Raw genomic sequence first — 23351 nt, 5'->3', positions numbered from 1 at the left:
ACACAGTCTCATCTTTGTAGAGCACACAGATTTAAAAAAATGCTCTGTGGAAGTGTGTAGTAATAATGACTGTGTTATGACTAGCATAAATGCCAGTTACAATTCATCAGTGCTCTAACCAATGTCTGTTGTCAGAACAATGTTGTAAGAAAGGATTTAAGAGAGGAAAACACAAAGTTTTGCACGTTTCATGCCAAAATGCTGGTATTAGTTAAAGAACAGAGAGGTTTATTTGGAAAATTTGACGAATGAACAATGAAGGCTAGCCCTGGCAAAGAGGTGGCCAAGGCTGACATCTTGATAGCAAATGAAAGTTGACATATGTGCTATAGTTTCGTATTTGAAAGGTCATACAAATTAAGACATGTAGTTCCTGTTTGATGGTGGAGGGATAAGGGAGGCATTGGGGGAGTGTGGAAGGGTGACGTAGTTGAAGTAATGAACCAGAAAATATATATTTATGGTAGTATTTTGTATGAATTTAAGTTGGGTAAGATTGCATTTATCAAGGCAAGAAAAGAGTATGAAGTTATAGCTGTAGAAAGCCACCATGATTAGAGTGCAAGTACGAAGGCATACTGTCCTGGACATGATGGGTGTTTCTTTGTGTTTCTTGTATTCGTTGTTTTCTGATGGGAATCTGTTTTACGATTAATGTATCAAATATATCTTTTTTTGTCTGTGCACATAAGCAATCAACTTCTAGTTTATAGAGTGTACAGTGATTGAAGATAGGACATAAACCTGAAGAATTAACACCAGGCTTAATATGTACATACTTGTGTGTGTGTATGGTGCATGCATGTGTGTATAGTATGTGTATATATAGCAGAAATACTATGTGCAGGCCAACATAGAATACATTTCAATATCAAATAACACTTTGTGGTTATAGGTGGCAGTTCATATTTTTACATAATTCGTTTGGACTGGTTTCCTAGAGAAATAAGGCTTGCTTTATGCCAGTCTGTGTGACTTCAGTCTTGTAACTTTAGAATCTGTTGGCCAGTTCCACCCAAAATTGGGTGACATCTGTGTTGCACAAATTGATATAAAATATTTTAAAGAAATTAATTGAAAGTGTGATGCTTTAGTGAAAAGACAATGTAGCTTTTGTAAGGAGAGGGTTTTTTTTTTTTGTGTGGAGATAAGGAGAGAGGTAGTGTCATAGTTTAGTAATAGATTAAAAGATTTAAAAAAACCCAAACAGGTAGATGCTCAGTTTTCACAGTGGAGAGGTTTACCATGAGAGTCTTGGAAAGATCAGCCTTGTGGCCTTTTGTATGGCTCAATGTACTAATAAATGATCTAGGAAAAGGAGGAGGAGGAGAAACTATGTTTGCTGGTTATGCTAGGTTATGGAATGAGCTATTCTGAAGATGAGCTGTCACAAACTGCTGAAAGACCTCACCAGTCTGTGTTGACAAGGTGGTAAGAGGGCAAATGAAATTACTGTTGAAAGGAAAAGGCAGTTTCTATTCAAAACAGATAGAGTAGACATCAGAAGAGGTACCAGAAGAGCCATGGTAGTGAACAGTGGCAAGGAACAGCATCTTTATAAGGAATGTGTAAATAGAGTAAGACTCATGGCCTGAAAAAGAGACACTGAGAAGAGACAAGACAAAGGTGTTTAAAATCACAATTGACATGGAAAAATTGAGTAAGCAAGAATTGTGCACCGTCACTTCTGTTTGTTAAACTCTGTCAGAGGATAAACAGATTCAGTAAGCAATGGGACAGAGCCCATATTTAGCAGGCAGGAACAGAAATATCACAGGATTTTTTTCTTCATATTGTTACAAAAAGCTGATGTATACCCTAGGAGATGCACTTCCTCTTAGTGTGTAGATGAATTAGAGAGCCCTCCATAGGTTAAGTACTTAAAATTCCTGTTCTTCCTTTGGTTCTGTTTTCTGGGAGATGTGTCATGTTTGTGGTGTTTTTCTTTTTTGGTTTTTTTTCTTTTTACCCCTGATGTCTTCCCCCATCACCCATCTCTGGAGTTGTGTATCTTACCTGAGTACCTGTTTTCAAGTGGTCGCAGATTTACTTGTCAGGATCTCACTCAGAGGTACAACCATTTAAAGAGTCTTTTGGTTCTGAACTATAAAGGAAGGTTCCAATGGTGAGAATTTTTGGCTGACGGCCTCAAAAGGGCTGTCTGTGTTTGCACAGACAATTAATGTAGTCTTATGCTGCTTCAGTGATTCTAGGACTACACTAGGGTAACTAGTGCCTGCCAGTAGGAAATTGGTAAAGGCATAGTCTTTGAATTTTTTTATATCAGTGGTGTCAACACATAAATTTGAACACGGCCCTTCCAACATCTAAACTGTTATACAGGCGCTGATATTCGACCAAATATCATGCCTCAGATAAGCTGTGTAGCATGACATGTCTCTTAAGTTATGCTCTACAACCAAGGCACCTATATGTACTGTCCCAATCTTTCTTCACTTCTGTATTCCCTATCTTCACCATTTGCAGTTAGACTGGCACTTTTCCTTTTTGTTTGGCATCCAGTAACATCCAACAGGTTACTGTCACCTTTCTGGTTTGGTGTTTGTTTTGTGGTTGTTATTTTTTTTGTTTTTTGTTTTTTGGGGGGTTTTTTGTTGGGTTTTTTTTTTTTTTTGGTTGGTTGGGTTTTTTTTATTTTGTGGTGGCTTGGTTTTTTGGTTTGGTTTGGTTTCTTTTTTTTCTTTTTTTTTTTTTTAACCTTGGTGGTTTACGAGTTTCGAGAGAAAGTTCCTACAAAGAAGCTGTAGTTGCAAGAGGTGAACCGTCAGTTGGCTTTTAAGGCCCTCATTCAATGGGGAAAATGAGTTGCATAGTACTTTCTAGCATGGAGGAGAAAGAAGATGGATATCTATTATGAATTTTAAAATATTAAGTACTTTCATGTCCTGGTTGTGGTTTAGGATTGGTGCTACTTCTGTCATTGCACCAGCACCATTGGTGCTTTTTCTCGCCTTTCAAGGTTTGAAAATACCAAGCAGGTCTTCCTGCTGGAAGTGTCTGTGATTCACACTAATTCATTACAACCACCTGTAATGTGCCTTTGTTTTCCTGGCCTCTGGGATCTTTTTCAGTTCATGAGGTCCTTAGTAATGTTTGAAGAGACTCGGTCAAGAGAGCCTATTCTGCTATTTTTTTCCATGCAGTTATCATAAATGAGTGATTACACTTCAGGTGTTAGGGTTTACCCTATTTGGTTCTGCAAAGTTTCATCAGAGTGCTGGGCTCTTGTGGATATATTCTCAGTGTTTACCCACCTCTTGACCATGAAAGTCTTCAAATAACGTTGTGCTAGTATATTTTTTGTGTAGTGTTGTAATTAAATCAACCAAGATTCTTGGTGTACATACAATGGTTATAAGTTAAGGTAAACTTGTGCCTCCGTAGCAGATAAAAAGTAAGATTTAAAAAAGCAGATTTTATTTAAACTATTAGTTAAGAGAGCAAGTGTGACCAAACCTTGGTTGCTCAGCTGGTTGCTCAGGATGGCAGACATGCAGTTGGAATAGTACTAGAAATTGGAATAACCTCAAAGATGTGCTGCTAAGGTGCACTCCTCTGAGATTTCAGCTGTTAAGTTTTCTTAGATCTCTTTTGGGAGATAGAATTACAATTTTGGGAACATCATGAATTTGTCTTTTTTGGATGGATTTTTTGCATCCCTTCTTTTTAAAGCAAGGGTGTTAAGAAATTCTAAAGAGAAAATCTTGGAAAACAAAAATACTTCCATAGAATTAGTCTCAAAATTGGCTTGACTGTTTTGCTTAGGAGATTGTGGTAGACATCTAATATAGCAAATTTTGTTCTTAGTATTAAAAAAACTTGGAAGCAATTGTTGGCAAGTGTCCTAAAGTGAGAAAATTAGGTAATACTACTGTGCCTTTTGTTATTTTTTAATAACTGCTATGCCCATATAAAACCCCCAAGTGCTGCTTTTTCCTTCAGCAACTAAACAATGCTGATTTTAAAGCTTAAACAAACTGCAACAACTTAAAATTCTGAATTTTGGTTATTTCATTCTATTGTCTAGTATGATAGTTCCCATACTGTGTTTTTTATTTGTTTGTTTTTAAGACAAAAGCACAGTATGGGCCTTGCTGCAATCACCTTTTCTTTTGTGTCTCATTTTCTTCTCTCTCATGCCACTCATAATTTTTATTCCAATCTAATAAATCCAGAAGAGATTATTAGCTTGTGTTCCATGCTGTGACATAACTGAATTTAAATGCTGGTGTTCCTCACCAGGTGGGAATCAGTTGTTTACTAAAAATGTGACTTGCTGGAAATGCAGATTTTTTTTTTTGCATCCTCTTCTTCTTTTTTGTATGTCTTGTGCATAGACTCAGGTCACACTGCTTAATTCAGTGAGGCTTTATTAGCATAACAATACATTTAACAATTGCAAGAGTACAGGAAAAAAAGGGATACAGGAAAGAAGGTACAACCAACACAAACATTTGCTCCTTGATGTTTGTTGGTACCACCGGTTTTGCATGTTACAGCAAATTACTATATCCCATGCTACTGTCTTTTCTCTCAGAAGCCTGTCTTCAACTTTTGCATGAATATCAATGTGTGCTCTGTTGTGGAGAAAAGTCACTGTTTTGCATTTGGATTTTTGTTAAGCCAAGTCACAAGTTGTACCACTCTGAGGTCCTATGCTCAGTTTTTCTCTCCAAGATTTCGTTGTGTTTCATAATTACAGCAGAAATGTTTGTCAGCCTGTTGTGTTGTTTTGGATTTGTTTTCTGCTGATCAGGAAATGCTTGTTAGATTAATTTTATTTTTTTTTTAATTTTGACTTTGTAGATTTAACGTTTTATAATGAAATGTTTGCTACTTGAGATTGAGATTGAAATTGCTTGAGCTGTCTATTCTTCTTGATGACTTAAATGAGTGAAATTGCCCTACTAGAGCACTGTGGCTGTTTGTTTCTGGGGTCTCTGTTCCGAACACAGGATCAGACTGCAGAAATGGGAATCAGAGTTTTTGACTGGGTTTTCTTCCAGTCAGTGATTATTAGAGCATCTCTACGACTATATTCCTTTTAAGAAAAAAATGCATTTAAGTATCAGGTAATCTTATTTCAGTAGTATTTTTAGGGAGAGTAGAAATGGCATGTAGTGTTTTGGTGGTTTTTTAAAGACATACAGCCTTTTATTTTAAACGTTTGTAGCTCACTGACTCTTTGGTGCTGATATTGTGTGATTCAGTAATACACAATCTTTACAATATCGTAATCTCAGATTATTCAAAATTTTTCAGGATTTATATATATATATATATATATTCGAAAAATCCTGGCAGTCAGGGGAAGTTCCCAATGACTGGAAGAAGGGTAATATAACCCCCATTTTCAAGAAGGGGAAGGTGGAAGACCCGGGGAACTACAGACCAGTCAGTCTCACCTCTGTGCCTGGCAAAATCTTGGAACAGTTTCTCCTGGAAAACATGCTAAGGCACATGAAAAACAACGAGGTGGTTGGTGACAGCCAACATGGCTTCACTAAGGGGAAATCCTGCCTGACCAATTTGGTGGCCTTCTATGATGGAGCCACGGAACTGATGGACAGCGGCAGAGCAGTCGATGTCATCTACCTGGACTTGTGCAAAGCTTTCGACACTGTCCCACATGACATCCTTGTCTCTAAATTGGAGAGACATCAATTTGATAGATGGACCACTCGGTGGATAAAAAACTGGCTCGATGGCCGCACGCAAAGAGTTGTGGTAAATGGCTCGATGTCCAGTTGGAAACCTGTAACGAGTGGTGTCCCTCAGGGATCGGTGTTGGGACCGGTCCTGTTCAACATCTTTGTCGGTGACATGGACAGTGGGATTGAGTGCGCCCTCAGCAAGTTTGCCGATGACACCAAGCTGTGTGGTTCGGTTGATACACTGAAGGGAAGGGATGCCATCCAGAGGGACCTTGACACGCTTGTGAGGTGGGCCGATGCCAACCTTATGAAGTTTAACCAAGCCAAGTGCAAGGTCCTACACCTGGGTCGGGGCAACCCCAGGCACTGCTACAGGCTGGGCAGAGAAGAGATTCAAAGCAGCCCTGCAGAAAAGGACTTGGGGGTGTTGGTTGACGAAAAGCTTAACATGAGCCGGCAGTGTGCACTTGCAGCCCAGAAAGCCAACCGTATCCTGGGCTGCATCAAAAGAAGCGTGACCAGCAGGTCGAAGGAGGTGATCCTGCCCCTCTACTCTGCTCTTGTGAGACCCCACTTGGAGTACTGCGTACAGTTCTGGTGTCCTCAACATAAAAAGGACATGGAGCTGTTGGAGCGAGTCCAGAGGAGGGCCACGAGGATGATAAGAGGGCTGGAGCACCTCCCATATGAAGACAGGCTGAGGAAGTTGGGGCTGTTCAGCCTGGAGAAGAGAAGGCTGCGTGGTGACCTCATAGCAGCCTTCCAGTATCTGAAGGGGGTCTACAAGGATGCTGGGGAGGGACTCTTCCTTAGGGACTGTAGTGGTAGGACAAGGGGTAATGGGTTCAAACTTAAACAGAGGAAGTTTAGATTAGATAGAAGGAAGAAGTTCTTTACAGTGAGGGTGGTGAAGCACTGGAATGGGTTGCCCAGGGAGGTTGTGGATGCTTCATCCCTGGCAGTGTTCAAGGCCAGGTTGGACAGAGCCTTGAGCCACATGGTTTAGGGCAAGGTGTCCCTGCCCATGGCAGGGGGGTTGGAACTAGATGATCTTAAGGTCCTTTCCAACCCTTACGATTCTATGATTCTATGATTCTATGATTCTTATTCTGGAAATTTAATATGCTCAAATTGTGACTTTGTAGATAATTTTTTTTTTCTTCTCCCATGTGATGGTGTCTGTGCTCTTAGTGACTCCAGTAAGCACATCTGTGAGGCAGTTTCAAGCAATATTGCACATACTTGTCACTAACCTGTTTTACAGATACAATCCAAAAGATTATTTTGTCTTTCGTAGGACAGGGAGAAAAATGGTTTTTGCCAGTAGATTCCTCTTTCTTCTTTAAGCTGTTTTTCTTCCTCTGCAGCTTCTGTTTTCTTTCCTTCCTAAGTTCCCATCTCTTACTTCATTTGCTGTGCTTCCTTTGCCTCAGAAGCAGCTAACAAAGAGAAGGAAAAGGACAAGAAGTGTCTGTAACAGCAGTCCTTATGGCTTGCACAGAGATAGGAAAACTGAATAGTTGCTGTTTGTTACTCTTTTTAGTCCAGGATTTATTTGTGATGGCATGATAGTGTAATGAACTACTGCCTCCATGGTGGAGAAGTGATAATTGGGAATGTAGGTGCTGCTACTCAGTTGCCATTCTAAGTGAAGTAAGTTTACTTTTATCACTTCCATTATCCCTTCTGAAGTTTGTTTGGCTTTACGCCCCTTAGGAGCAGTAGAAAAACGGCAAGGTTTTCTTCAGCATTCATACAGTGGTGGCTATCCTTCTTTGATCCAGCTTTTAGAGGGAGATAAGGCTTATTTTTCCAATAGTTTTGGAGTTATTTGTTAACAGTATAGGAATGTGAAAGCTCAGGAATCTTGAGATCTTTTGATTCTGAATGTAGGGCACCTGGTGTTTTAGATGCTTCTATCCTGTGGTGGTGATTTTCTCATGTTCTTAATCAGTCTAGTCCCTAAATTTGTATCTTTCTAGTCCCCTGTTCTTTCTGCATATCACTAGTTTACACTACTTTTGGCTTTCTGTTTTAGTGGGGTTTTTTCCTTGTCATAGTTTAAGTTTGCTTATCATTTTGCATGCTATGAAGGGAAACTTTCTCTTCTTTTTTTTTCTATTCTAGCATCCATGGGAAAATAAGTGAAAATACAGGAAAAAGGAATTCTATGCTTGGTTCTTGTCCCTATCAGCAGAGAAGTTAGGAACATTTTTGGGAGCAATCTTATTTATACCTTGCAAAACAGCGGTGTAATTATGAAGAAATTTAAGAGTACACCTCCAATGAGTGATCTTTGTTGAAAATTCAAGTTGAGAGGTTTTTTTGCAAGTCTTTATTAGGGAGATTTGGATATTTTCATAGGACAGTACTTGATTGATACTTGATTGATACTGCTGCTGAGTTTGCAGTTGTAACCTTAAAGTATGGATCTCATATTCTCAAAATCAGCGTGGGTAAGGAAGATACTCCTGTCTTGCTCAGAGAAACATACCCTGTTTTCTGCCTTTTTTTTCTTTTAATTAGCTATTCTGCTCAAAGTAAACGTAAGGAAGGATGTTTCTTAACCTGAAACATAAGTTTTTGGGGCTGGCAAGAGCGTAAGTCCGTTTAAGGGAATTTTCTGTACCATTCTCTCTGTGGGTACTCTAGAAAATGTGAGGTCTGTTAGCTGTTGGTGTTTAATTTACTTCTCTTTGGGGTGTACAATGAATACACAAAAAAAAGACAAATTGTCCTCAGTTCTAGGACATTCCTATGTGACACTCTCAGACTTCAAGTAACCTGCACTAGTAGATGGTTGGCTGCTTAAGTGAGCTTCATGCTTCGCTCCCCACGGTACACATCATATCTGAAGTTAAGAATTTAGAATTTACATTGCCTTTAGATTGGGACATTTTAAGACTTAAAACTAGAGACTTGGAAATGATACCAACAACTTGTGTGAGCAAGAATCCTTTCTTGCGATGTAAAGTAACTTATCCTAATTATGGTAAATTACATTAGACATGTAATCAGAGATATTTCCGTAACTTAGGAAGACCCTTATGCTTTTTTAACATTTTTTCAGGTCACTTCCTGAAGTCTGTTTCTTACTATGGAAATAGTTGAGATGTTGAATGTCAGAATAGCTCTTATGAAGTCCAGAGTGCAGATTGTATAGATTTCTATTGCTTATCTGCAAAGCTAGTAATGGGTGGGTGACTTGTGGAGAAACTTCTTATGCTTTAGACCAGTCATTTATGTAAAGCATAGACAGCACTTATGACAATATGTTAGTATATTGCTAAATTTCTCCAAAATATGCTTCCTCTGGTAATCATGTGATGAGGTCATACCAGTCTTTGCCTTTTGCTGATACTAAATCACTCGATGTAATCTAGAATTAAGTGATCTTTCCTGCAGATAAGCAGTATGATTTGTAGTTGAATTTGTGGTCAGTTTAGTTGTATTTTCTGGATTTGTCTTTCTAAGGATGATTTGTACGACCTTAAATATGTGTGGTAATTAAAAAGAGAATAAAAAAACATCTGGAGATCATGATATTGCATGGTTTAAGCAGCATCCTTCCAGAAATGGGAAATCAAATCCTTACTGCAGTACTAGAATTATCTAATCAATAGAAATAGCAGATACATGAAAACCAATTAACGTATTTTATGTGACTATCAAAACACTTCGTGATGGTAAGATAGCTCAAAAGAGGTTCCTACCCACTGGGTCAAAGGTAAAATATGAACATGGATCACAGACTGTTGGATGCTTAAATTACTCTGTTCTCCTTATAACTTAAGAAAAAGATATAAAAGGAAAAGCCAGCACATCCAGAACAAAAAGAAATAATTCTTAATAGACTGTGTTGCTCATCCCTGGGACTCGTTGCCACGGGAAATTGCCAGTGCTGATGGGTTTAGAAAGTGTGCTAAATGCATCTCTCAGTACGTAGTAGACAGAGGGGTTTGGTTTTGTGGTGCAAGGTGTCAGTGCAAAATAGTGACTTTCCTTCCAAAACCGCCAAACCATATTCGTGTCACAGCCACTTAAATTGAAGTCTTGCAAAATTAAAAATGTGAATGAACGAGGCTAGTAAAGGCTTCTCCACCTAAATTTTCTTGTTTGTCACTTAAAAGCTGTTTTAATTCTTTTTTACTTCTAGGCCAAACAGGTAAAAATCTAATTTTCTTCTCATTTGATCTAACTGAGGATTTTTGGAGTGGGGGTGGAAGAGAGAAGCAAGGAGGAAGAATTTACAGCCAGAGGGAAAATTCCTTCTAACATGTGACTCAACTAGAAGAACAAAGGAATCATAGTTGCAAGTAATCTAGTATTTAGCCCAATTAAAATCTTTACTTTTCGTATTTTCCTCTAGCTTCAGTGAGATTGTCTTCGCATAGACTTAGTGCAATATACAGGTAGTCTGAAAGGCAGTTACATGATTTTGCACAGTGCTGCATGCTGAGACAACTGCATCAATGTTTCGGTCTAGCAATAAATGTTTTCTGCCTTCAAGCTGAAGCTTATTTAGCTTGGCTTATCTGGTGCTGCTGTAGCAACCATCAGTCTCCAGGCAACTGAGGCACATTGACCTCTTCGTTGAACTGAGTGTAGCACTACTTCAATTTAGCTGCCTGAGACAATAGTAATGGTGTTGAATGTGAAAAATGTGAAATTTTCTAGTCTGTATGCAATGGAAAGAATAAATAAAAATATTTAGATGAAAAAAAATGTTTAGGTTTGAAAAAGATTTCAAGTTTACATGGTATATGCTTCGTTACAAGCTGCAAAGTTCGTTGCTGAGGCAGTGTCTTTATGGGCCTCGTATAAAATGTTGAGAATCTTGCAAGCATGTTTACACAGCAGTAATTCTGCTACGGTAGGTGTTTGCTTCATCACTTAGTAAAGATTATTGGAGTTCATTTAGAAAGTTAAAATGTCTGTGTTTTTGAATAAGTGGCTGATTATTATTACTATTTTTGAAATTATAGATGCTCTTGAACGTAGTTACTGTTCTTTCAAATCCATTGTTTGCTGTATTAGAGTGTCTGGCTTTCCTTAGAATACTCACATAAAGAAAATAAATTGCTATATGGGTATACTGCGTTTGTTTCCTAATCAAGTCATTCTTTCTGCTAGTCAATATGAGAGTAAAATTGTGATTCCTGATACAGAGGTTAATGTTCTTAAGGAAAACAGATTCTTGGGTAAGATACTGCTTTCATTGTCTATGTAGAGCACATACAGGTTAAGTGCTATGAAAACAGAGGTAGATGGAAAGGATGGAGGAACAAACTTGAGGTAAAAGGGATTTGTGTTGAAATGATAGCTTTGGTTTCAGTTAGGTTTGTGGGGGAGGTGGAGAAATCACAGTCTTATCTCTGTAAAGCCTCCTTTTTTAAAAACCAAAACAAACATGCAACAAACAAACCCTCTTAATGAGGTAGTGGTCTACTGAGTTTTTATACAAGTGTCTAATTTATAAATAAATAGATTTTAATTGCTTCAAATTTTATATAATGTTCAGCTTAGCATGGAAGAGATGAGTAAACTGGTAGTACAGTCGAGGTTATAGCTTTTGTACATTATTGGAAGATAGGCCTTCTACCCGTGTGGTTTTTAATGACTTGATGTGCCCTTGTTGTACACTGGGCAGAGGTATAAATTAGTTTCTGTAGGTGTGCCATTAATTTTTCATTTTGCCTTTCAAATCCCACTGTGTTTCCCAGTTGCATTCATTCATGCCCTTCTTCTAAAATATTTGAGTGCTGCTGTTTGAAGGTTAGATGGTTTCATTTAAGGGAAGGATTTATTTGTACATTCACTCAAAACAGTTGATTCTCAAAGACAGTATTTGATTATTTGCTTATTTGTAAGCAAGTGTCTTCATTACAGCGAGAAGTTCAAAGTATTTTTACTACTAACATAAAAAGTACTAATGATGTGAATAACGTACCCATCAGATGATTTTGCATGTCATGTATACAGTTTTCCTGACAGATTTTAATTACAATAATTTGTAAATTTGTAATTAATGCTCTTTTTGATTGAAAAGTTGCTTCTGTCTTTTAAGATATTATGAACACTTTTTCTGATTTCATTTTAAGTTTTCCAGCCTCCTAATTAAGCTTTTCAGTTTATTCCTTTATTTTAGCCAGTTAATGAAAACACTGATTGTAAATTTGCACCTTGATTATCTGTTTTAAGCAAACCAAACCCAAACTTTAAGGACTTTAAAGTGCTTGGATGGTAATGGTGGCATATGGGAAGGGTTATCTTTTCAATCTCAGTATTGCTTTCATAGAATGAATGAGTAAAAGAGTAAAGTGGATGTTTGGGTGATGTATGTGTGATAGCAGATGAGGTGGGGTTACCTGTAGGAAGTGCACCTTCTGCTTTCAGTCATCAATAGTGCTGGAAGCTGTTTTAGTAAAGAAGTCAATATAGTTTGGTTGATTATGTTCAACTTACAACTGTGAAAGCCAAAATATAAATTAAAAAGATGTAAATGCAAGTATCGGTTTAGTTAAAATATAGTATTTATCATGCTGCATTTTAATGTTATTTTGTGTTGTGTTAGTTGTTTTGAAAAGTCATATGATGGTTTTCAGAAGAAATGTGGAAACAGTTTTTTAGTAAGGAATTTCTGTGTTGTCCTCAGTTCCGTCCTTGACTCCATCTGTATTTCTTGGCATATAGGAAAATAAACAGGAATTTGGATTTTTTTTTTTTTTTTTTTAATTGGAAACAAGGTCTAGATAAGATTTATAAACAAATTCCATGTTTGTGGTGAAAATATTCAATCGTTGTGATGCATGAAAGGCTGTTGATGTGGCAGAACTTAGGCTTCCTAGAAATTTATTTGCATGGCTGCAGTTAACTTCAGACTGACCACTCTTCTGTGGGGTGGGTTGCCATCCCAGATGAATAATAGATTTCAGAGAAGGCAAGTGATGATGTGTAGCCGTGGTCCCCCGACATCTCCTAAATGAAGTTAAAGATGGTACCAGAAGTACTGAGACAATAAAAGGAAGCATTAACACATTCTTCCCGTTGCATTGTAAGAAACAGCAAGAAAACCAAGAAAGAACAGCAGTTACATGTTCTCCATAGCATAACTGGCCATAAAAATTCTAGGGATAAAAAATAACTTTTCTTCAGTTTCCAAGTTAAGCTAGGAAACATAAGGCGAGGTTGCTTTTGCTGCTCTCACTTGATAGGCATCTCTTCTCACTTCTCAAGTAAAGCAATTAATTTATATATGTTATCATTTTTTATTATAATTATGTACATAGCATTAATATGTTTTCATATCTAAGATCATTTAATTGCAATGCAGGTTTTAATTTTGATGTTTTCAATATTACATTGTTCAGATAAATGTTGCTTGCCATTGACCAAAATACATCAGCTTAAGATAACTTCTAAAGCAAGCAGTTGGCCTAGTGCTTGAATTTCCTTCCATAAGTCATGAAAATAGGCAGTTGTATGGAAAGCATTAGTAACGTCTTCTCAGAAGTGTAGCAGGATAGCTTGCAGAAAATTTAGCTTTAAATTCATGTGCATTAACTTCATTGTGCTGTGATGAAGAACCTGGTATGATTGGTAAATGGGATGACCCCAGCCACATTAATCTGGTACTTATACTCTAAGGGGTATAGACAGTACAGGAGCAATGTTTTTATTTTAAACAAGAAATAAAAAGAACCTTTGAAATTATTGTTGACAAATATATATTGGCTGAAGTAGGTAATTACGTGAACTGTCACTAATTGTAAAGCATCACCATGATATAACGCTAAGCTACAACATAGCAGTGACTATTTTAAAGCAGAGAGGAAATAGGATGTTGACTGGATATAAACTGATTAAGAAGCCGTCTTGGAATTGGTTGTTCCGGCCATCCATGTTGTCCTATCATGAAAAGAGGAGAGTTCAGTAATGGTTTAACTACAATTAAATCCCTCCCCTTTCTTTATGGAAACTCAACTGTAGGCATTTCAGCATTAGCCTAAACAATGGTTTTGAATATGTTAAGCCCCTAACAATTAGGGAGCAGTTTGGGGCATTGAATAATGTGGAATGATGCAATTGAACCTGACAGCTTCAACAGTCAGCCTACTCATGGGACCCGAAAGTTGTTCACACTTGGTTTCATCTCTCATCACACGCTGAGTATTAAAACCTTACTGGTGTGGAGCTGATGCAGAAATGAGGCCTGTTATCAGAAAATATTTCATAGCATAAAACTTGAAAGGAACAGGGGAATAGGCATGCTCAAAGGTTCTCAAATTTTTGAGACCTAATCTAATTGCATACAGCTAAGTATTGTATCATTTTTCTCCCCTTTGGTTTTTGTTGGGGTTTTGTGGGTTTTGTTTTTTTTTTTTTTTTTTTCTTAAAGAACATGTAACTTTTGAAATGAAGAAAGTGTTTTCCCTGGAAATTTAAGTAAATATCCAGTTATGAATGTAGATAGTTGTCAACTTGGGAAACTTTGTAGTCATACTGTTACAGTAAAATATTATTAGATTGATACAAACAAATATAAAATTATTTTAAATATTTCAGAGGATATGTATATATGCAAGTTAAATTTAGTTAACTTGCAAGTCTCATTCTTCTAATTAAAGAATATACTTGCACTTTCTTGCTGTAGAGGAAGTGTTTTTAAGCATCAATCAAATATCAATCATTTATTCTTATTGCACTTGGGCATTCCGTGAATTACAGTGTATCTTCCTTCAGTGCTGCTCTGCTGCTTATTGCTTTACTGATTTATTGAACATGCCATAAATGAAAGCAGGGTATTCTATACCTCTAAATATGCTGAAATCCTTCTACTAAAATCTTTTCAGCAAAATTTGCTGCCTTTTCAAAATAAATACTTAGCAGTCTATTTTATTAGTTCAGACATTTTGATCACGTATTGTGTTGACTATTTAAATAGAATCAGCTGAAATAAAGAATCCTACAGCTTTAAAAGTTCTACATTTTAGAACGTATTTCAGCCCTGTGACCTTAATATGTATTGACAGGATGATTGCGCATTTTTAATAAATGCTAGCTATAGCTTGTTTCGACTGTGAGTGAAACATGAAGCTTCTATTTCACCTTTAAATAATGTAGCACTCCTCCACCTCCTCTACTTTCCTGTCAGATGAAGTCATCACATACATAATAAAGCTTCGCAAATCGTTATTCTTGTCATTTTACCTTGCCATTTAAGAAAAGTATTTTCAAAGTTATTTACCTCCAGCTTACTTGAACAATTTTATTAATGTGACTTTTTTCTTTGAGAGTTGCTTAGGATACATCATGGCACTAGAACTTTTGTAGTTCCAACTTGTTGTAGGACAACTTTACTATTATTTTAAAGTATAAACAGAGGTTAAGTTTAGGGTGAACCACCACTTGTGAAAAAACTCAAGTTCTTAGATATTGTTTAAATCATGCTAAGTCTTTTGATCTGTTGTATCAACCCACTTAGCAAACATTGTTTAATTCCTTTGATGTCTTTTGTTTTGTGATGTGATGGTTACTCAACAGACTTTAGCAACTCCTTTCAAGATACTTAGATACTTTTAGAAAGTTCTTAAAGCTATTTCGGCATGTTTCAGTCAAATAAACGTGTATTCGCCTTGCCGATTATAGCTGCTTTTCCATCATAAATGAATATATAGTTGCTATTGCACAGTTTTAAGCAGCCTTGCAGTAAGGCTTACACTGAGTAAGTATAGCAGCTTCTGTTTAAAATAGGAGCAGTAAACTTACTAGAATTGAGAACTATTTTATAGAAATAGTCAAAAACTAAACAGAAATAAGACCTGGTGCTTGTAGTTAAAAAAACAAAAAGGCACAAACTGTATTAGTAGAATTCATAACCTCAACCAGTTTATTTAAAAAAAGTATATATATATTTTATTTTGCTAGTCTTGTCTCTTAGATATGGAATCAAAGTGGTTGAATCTTGTAATATTCCATTCTATAAGGTTTCTTCAATGAAAGGATTTGGCAGAAAACGACATTGTTTTTGAAGTTAGTTTTGGTTTTGAGAGGAAAACAGCTGAAGGTTGCTAAAATAGTTGAGTTGGAATCATGCTATAGGCGCTTATTAAGGAATATAGCAGGAGCTGTGCGGTATTGCTGCCGTCATCAGTGTTACAGTATTAATACGTACTGCACTTCTGGAAGCTGTTATATCTGGGTAGGTGGAAATGCCTGTAGTATTTTTAAGACTTACAACTAATTCACATTAATTCTACAAAAGACATGCAATTCTTTAAAAAAGGGAAATAACAGCCACATTTGGAGTGAAACTGTATTTCTTGCAGCCCTGTGCATGTACCTTTAAACTGAGGAGTGAAAAAGCTCTGATCATTGTAAATAATTACTTGTGGCTTTTTCTAACTTTGTGACAGTAGAAGAATGTAAGTATCAGGCACAATTTCTCACCAGTATATAGTAAATAAAGCATCATTGAAAACAGTTGTGTGAATTCATAAAAGTCCATTCATCAAGTTTAATATGTTGGCTGAAAGCCAAAACTTAATGGTAGTGTGTGATTCTTTCCAGAGACATAGTTTATACTCTGTAATATTTTGCTGTAATAACCAGTGTGTTTCCCCTGTCTCTTGTGTGCAGTTATACATGTCAAAATGTCCCACAAATTGAGTTCCTTACCGTTCACCTTCTTTTTTTGTTCCCCCCCCAAAGTAAAGATTGTTTACATTTTCTTAAAAGATTTATTTTAAGACCAGAGATAACACCAGTTGTGTATCTTTGATTTTCCCCTCCCCCAAGTATTGCCATCTTTGCTTTATTCTGAAGTAATTTTTTTAATCAGGTAGGAAAATGCCTTTTTAATAAGGCAGTGCCCTTTTTTTTTCTTTGATTGCCTGTCTCTGCAACTCGGCATTTGACACAAATCTTTTCTTCGAAAGGGAAAAAGCATAAGCAGCCAAGGAAGAAGGTATTTTTATTGCGTTGGATTATGCAAGATTTTGGCCAGCCTCCTTAGCTTCATCTGTTTAAGGGTTCATTTTCGCTTGTTTGGCACAAGTCCCAGCAGAGACCTTCAGAATTGTGGTTAGCAACATGAATGAACACAAACTTTGGGAGCTCTTCAATAAGTAGAGCTGGCCAACTGCCAAAAATACAGTTCCTTATATGGGGTCAGGGCAAAGCTGTGATTCCCCGAGCCCCCTATTGTATAGAAAACATACTTGTAATGGCTGTTTGCGTTCTTTAAAATAAAAACAAAACAAAACAAAAAAACACCAGGCTTCCAAGTCTATCAAAATAGGAAGTAACAAAATAGTGTGCAGGTTTTACTAATGACGGAGTTGAGCAAAGGAAATATGGCTCTCTGTAGTTGAACTATAGAGCTGAAAGTTGGACCTTTTGACCTCCACAGCCGGCTTGTGATGTAAGGAACTCAGGCATTTGTGAGACATCTGTTGTCTACCTGCCCTTATTTTGTAAATGGTTTAATAAGATTAAATAATTAGTAGGATAACCACATGGTCCTAGCATTGAGTGCATACTTCAGGATTGTGGGGAAGTCTACCCGTCCTGCTACACTGGGGTTGTTTTAAAAATGCAATTTAGGTATTTTTTAATATTTACTGCAGTAATTTTTTTATTGGAAGGGGTTTTTTTTTATTAACAGCTCTTGCCAATAACAAGTAAATCATGCTTTAAGACCTGATATATTTTCAGAGTACTGCAATTCTAATTCTGTACGCGGAAATGGAAATGGATATTTTTTATTTTAAATATATGCAGTTTTTCGAAAGCATTCAACTTAAAAAAAAATAAAATTGTGCATTATGAATATATTCTTTAAAATATATTTAGCATTTCTCCCTCTTTTTTAAAAAAGGGATTCAAGTGTTAATTGGTTTCTTGCAGGCAAACACCCTACCTGGATCATCTCTCAGTCTGCCTCCATCCCACATGTACGGCAATAGGCTGAATCCAAATTCGGCAATGGCAGCACTGATAGCTCAGGCTGACAACAGCCAAGCAGGTAAGCTTCCCACTGCTGGACAAAGGTGCAACTTTACAGACTTCAGTGTTCTGAAAAAGATTGTGAAATTCTGTTTTCGAGCTCTGCTCAGTGTCTGTATGAAGTTGTGATGTGTTGGAAGGAAATTCTTGGTTGTCCTGCAGAACAGCGCGGGTTTTCTCCACACCTCCCACCCCCCTGCCTTTTTTCCCCCCCCCTTTTTTTTTAGTGCCTGAAATGTAAATGTTTAAGCAGAGCCATCAGCAGGCAGGAATGCAACAATGTCTCCTGTGACTTCTGTGATTGATGTGTTCAGTTCGGAGCTCTTTGCAAGGAGAGTAACACAGCTCTGGGTTTTGTCGTGAATAGCTGAAACCTTTATTTGCATAATTCATGAAATTGCATTACATACAACTCGGTGTGAAAGAGATCCCGTTAGAGAACTTGCGCAGCATTTAATAATCTTGTGAATATTTACCGATTGGCATTTGGGTCCACTGGCTCTCCTCGTTGGTTTTAATGAGCCGCGGGCTTTGCTTTGTCTCCTTCCCCCTTAAGGATTTGTTGACATGTCCTGGTAGCCATGCCTGTCTGGGGGAAGGGAACGAGTTTAGCAGTTTACCAAGAATGGATCAGTCATGTCTTTGCCCTCCAAGAGGTCGGAGGTCGCTTGACTCAGAATAGGGGGAGGGCAACCTTGAAGGGGGCAGATAGGGTTATTTTATTGAGAGGCCATAGGGAAAATAACCCTTTTGAGTCCTTCCAAGCAAAACGTTTTCGTATATTTAATGAGGCCTTTTTTGTTTGTTTTACTACCTTTCTAGCAAGGGACTTTCCTATGCGTCTGCTTATAAATAGGAATTAGTGAATTACACACTTTCATAAAGTTTTCAGTAAATTGACAGAATAAGGTGTGCTTGTTAGACGGCAGCAGCAAGTTTAATGCGTTATGTATTTTATGAGTTGTTTTGGGATGCAAAGTGTTAAAAAAATACAGAGCATCAGGATTTGCTGTGATAAGCATACAGATTAGCTGTCCACAGCTGTGATTCATTACTTTCACCGTACAAATTAAAAGTGGCTGAGGGGAGGGTACTGCAAATGCAAACCACGCTTCTGTGCTGTAAAACTGAAAGGAATGAAAGAAGTGAACATAATCCATGGCCTGGTACAGCCTCAGAAATGTGTAAAGACAACACCTTACATGCTACAGTTCAGCAATCTTAAACTAGTTACGTATTCGCTCTTCAGCAGTAACTACAGATAGAAGTTGAGTTTGAAGGTATTTTTAAAACATCTACATCAGCTTTAAAACTCTTATCTAAGACGAGTCGATTTATCAGCTGTGAAATATTTACACTGCAGATCAAGATCTCGGAGATAATAGCCGCAGCCTTGTTGGCAGAGGAGGTTCACCCAGAGGAAGTCTCTCACCACGGTAAGCGTTATTTACATTGGAGAGTGCAGGCGAAGGAAATGTTTTAGGATTTGAAAACTTCACTGTCTTTTTACTAGTAATACATAAGTGTTTTAGAAGCCTGTATATTTGTGTGTGTATGTACACACACGTGTATATACATTTATTTTTATATAGATACACCCATCAAAAAAACCCCCAAAGCCCTAATATGTCCAGATAGCTAAAAATTGTGCTGAAACTTACTTTTATATTAACTGAAATTAGGTTTACAAATGAAGGACTTTACATAAGAAATGGAGACTTGCTTTAGAGGGATTTATCTATGATTTACTCCACATGTACTACTTATCTCAGATTTGTTACCATAATCATATTTGTAATCATATTTGCAAAAATTCCAAAATCCTGTAGATTTAAGACTTCAGTGATCACGGGAATAAGATGGTCTGAGAAGTTAAATAGCATTAAAAATTTCAATCAAATATTTTCTTCGTTTTCCATCACCACTTCAAAATATGCAACAATTCTCTGGGGGGAAAAAAAAAAATCTTTTTCATCCTGCTGCATTTCACGTCTACTACAGAAGTTTGGCATGAGAATTCTGCTGGAATTAGATCATGTTATTTTGTTTTAAAATACTTGCTGTTAAAATTTCAATATTGTGTTTTAAATACTTCAGTAATATTTTCCATGTATTTTAAGTGAGCCTTTGTTTTTAAAGGGCTTTATTTTCATTCCATATGAATTAGATTTTACAGTGTTATTACTATTTGGTTTTGGTTTTTTCTATTTTTTTTTTTTTTTTTTTTTTTTTACTGGGGGGCTCACCATGGGGATTTTATCTTGAAAAGGATTTCAGGGTACCTAAAAAAATAATAGTTACACAGATACAGCATTGTAACAATGAATTTGATTGTTACAGCATGTGTTTATTACAGTAATTTATAATAAATACCTCCAAATTAGATAATTTAATGTACATGCCTGGTGTTGTTGATCTTGTATTATATTCCTTCATTAATCAAAAAAGATTTCTTGTTGAATGGGGTGAGAATATCCATTATAATACTTAGGTGCTGTTAACTAGTAATGAACTGGCTTTTCAGCTTTCCAATATGTGTTGCCTCTAAAACAATAAAAAGAGAATTTACAAATTAGTTTAGATTGTGTTCTTGGTATAAATACATATATTTACATTAGCGTATAAATCTTTATATACATAAGAAATGGGTCTGTATATATACAGCCAAGTAAGTTAAGAGACTTTTGCAGAGGAAAATGCTCAATAATTACGAAATTCCAGAACTTCTGATTTTGATTAAGTAGTCCTTCTCCACATACATGTTGTGGTAATTACAAGTTTTAATGCCTTCTTAGTTAATATGCAAAGGCCTGGTCTTTGTACGATTTGCGGTAGGCCATAAGTTGTGTTCAGGCTGTATTTAGGTAGAATATTTGAGAAGCTAAGCTCCTTAAGTATGATGCTTCTATGGAGTGTGCGTTCAGGATATATACATTCCAGTACTTACAACATGGTCAAATTTCAGCTGGTTTTGATGATACAAAGGCCACCTCAGTCCACAATTGCAGAGCTTCCTTCAGCATATGGAAGCTGTAGTACTTCGCAAAGAGCAGATAGCTTTTGCTTGGCAGTAGAGTTGTTCAAGAGCAAGCCAGAAAAGGGGGGAGGGAAGGGGGAAGGGATGGTAGAGGAGAAATTACTGCTGTAGTTCCAAAAGTGAAAGATAGAAAAACTTAGTCTGAAGTACCTAGCATGGAAAAAATTTAGATAACTTACCCATACGGTTAAGTTCAGTAGTCAGCAAATTTCACCCCTGGTTTGTGTAATAAGAAAGATCACACGTATGTCAGTGTTTCTAAAATGTGTGGCAAATTCCCCACCTTCCACAATTAAATAAGTTGTTATGTATATATGTAGTGTACATATAAAAATGATTATTTAAAGTATCGTTTCTAGTGATTTAAAAGGTAACTTCAAAAATCTGCTATCTGAAAACTTTGCAACTCTGAATGTTACCTGCTTTATCTATTAACATGATTTTTCTGCAAGTTCTGACTCTGTTCCCTTTGAAGCTTATGAGATACATAAATAACACACTTCTCCGAAAGAACCATGTCATTTTCGAATAGTTGCTTAAAATAAAAACACTTGCAGAAACAATTGTTTGCTGTTGATGACGCAGCTTTTTGGAGAAGACATATGTGCCTCATGAGCTGTATGGTCATTTCAGATCCATATTGTTGTATCTTTGTTCCTCTATATAACCACAGTGTTTGATGTTTAAGCTGTCATATTTGAAAATTTTAATATATATGAGAAATATAAATATACTTGGTATATGTGAGCTGTTTGTGTTTTGCAAAGGAATTGCTGCTTTTCCCAGGGTGGCACTTGAACTTTTTTTACCCCATACTTAACATTAGGTTTTAAAGCGTATTATGTAATACCTGCATAAAAATATGTACGTATACCTGTATCTAAATGCCTGTATGCCTCAATGTCTAAATTAAAATTAATACTATAAGAGTATGAATAACTGTACCCCAGAATTGAACAAAAACCAGGTTTGAAAGTAAACAAGGTATAAAACATGAAGCAAGGGATTCCCCTCTCAGTGACAGCATTGGACCTGTGCATACAGCACATTTATAATCTTACTGGAAACTATGGTCAAATATTATTTGGAATAAGGATTTAACCCTATATGCAAGATCATGTCTAATGGATAAGTTCAGCTGGAAGAAGGATGGACTGACTGATGTTGCGATACATAAAAATCTAGATTTGATTTTTTTTCTCATTCTATAAAGACTTCCAGTGAAGGATTGCAGAGGCTTATAGTCATGCGTTGCTTTGTTTCTATCTTTGTGAAATTGATAGGAAATAGTCCTAAGCCCAACAAGAATTTTGTTGGTGATTTATAATGCAAATGGTGCAATCTGTTAGAGTAGCTTATGCGCCCTTCAAAAGCATGCATACAGAACAAGAAGTTGCTGGGGGGATTGCCTGGTGGTTTTCTGTATTTGTTTTCTGGTTTTGGTTTTGTTTGATTGTGTTTTATTTTTCTTTTGTTTTTTTATTTTTTGTTTGTTTTTTTTTTTTTTTTTTTTAAAGTGTGGTGTTTGTGTGGAGTGTAGTACATCTGTTCAGAATGTTTCCGCATAAACCTTCCTTCTTATCACTTCAGCACATTGTGTAAACAACTAGTTTTAAGGGTGTTTTTGCCATGTCTGTGCTGAACTGTTAAATGCTGTTGAGTTGTCATCTCTTGTCAAAAAACACTACCTTGGTTGCCCATTCATCAGGGCTTTTTGTTTTAACAAGTGTTTTTCTTCTTTCATCCTGTATGCAAAAAAGGAATTATTTATAAATACTTTCAGAGCTCTTAAGTCACCTATTTAAAACCTTTTCTCTAAAAATCGCTTTGCTCTGGTGCCTGCAAAATGCTTGACAGTCATTAGGTAGCTAATGTGCTGTGACCACTGCTTATTACGGTAATCATAATTAACACACTGATTTCCTGAAGTCTATATGTTGTCCTGTACTGGGACTATGATGGTCTTGTTGGTAAGTTTGCTCTGCATGTAGAACAGTATGGCTGTGATCCTGTTATGGCACCAATAGTTACTGCTCAGAGTAATAACTAATATACAAGAATCTGAATCTGAGCTCACTGCAGTTGTTTGAAATACAAAACAAACTAACCAACCAAAAATCATCAACCAGCTGTTAGTGGGCTTTGGTGTTGGTCCTGTGTGAGAAATGGGACCATGCACACATGAGGCCAGAATCCCGAGTCAGAAATACACTGAGCATCTGGTTTTGCTCACAGGTTAAATTCTGCCCCATCTAATGCAAAAGTAGCCTTCTCATGGGTCCTGAGAGGGAACAAGTTAGGCTGTGGAATTATATATGGCCTTCCTATGTAGAAGTACCATTACTGTGCTGATTTTAATAAAAGGTTTTTATTTTCCCAGTTTTCTCTGGGAAAAGTTTGAAGGTTTTTTTAAGACAAGTGTTGTATGTATCCATATACAATGTTATCGTGCTGTAGAAGTATGTGTTGTATAATTTAATACAATGCTGTTTGTCTGCTAGGTGTTACGTTAGTCTGTATGCAAGAAGAGGTTATGTGCTTTCTCAGTATAAATTCTCTTGCTGTGCAATATTACATCTTTCTTTTATTAATACCTTGGCAGTGAGAACTAGGAATTTTTAGTGATTTTGAGG

General features: G+C 36.7%; 1 protein-coding gene across 12 annotated transcripts in view; it reads left to right on the top strand.

The window, feature by feature from the left end:
* MLLT10 (MLLT10 histone lysine methyltransferase DOT1L cofactor) overlaps positions 1 to 23351 on the top strand; it is a 132597-nt gene that overhangs the window by 94957 nt on the left and 14289 nt on the right. For 8 of the 12 annotated variants that reach the window (XM_030488144.1, XM_030488135.1, XM_030488104.1 and 5 more), the window contains 3 exons: positions 9832 to 9840; positions 17583 to 17700; positions 19045 to 19117. In XM_030488144.1, coding sequence (XP_030344004.1) covers positions 9832 to 9840; positions 17583 to 17700; positions 19045 to 19117 — 200 coding nt within the window. The remainder of the gene's footprint in view (positions 1 to 9831; positions 9841 to 17582; positions 17701 to 19044; positions 19118 to 23351) is intronic. The other 4 variants (XM_030488110.1, XM_030488096.1, XM_030488176.1 and 1 more) reach the window with 1 other exon arrangement.

This window comes from Strigops habroptila, chromosome 1 (assembly GCF_004027225.2).
Source record: "Strigops habroptila isolate Jane chromosome 1, bStrHab1.2.pri, whole genome shotgun sequence".
Classification (NCBI taxonomy): Eukaryota; Metazoa; Chordata; class Aves; order Psittaciformes; family Psittacidae; genus Strigops; species Strigops habroptila.
The sequence above is the reverse complement of the archived record's forward strand: the minus strand, read 5'-3'. Positions and strand labels throughout refer to the sequence as shown.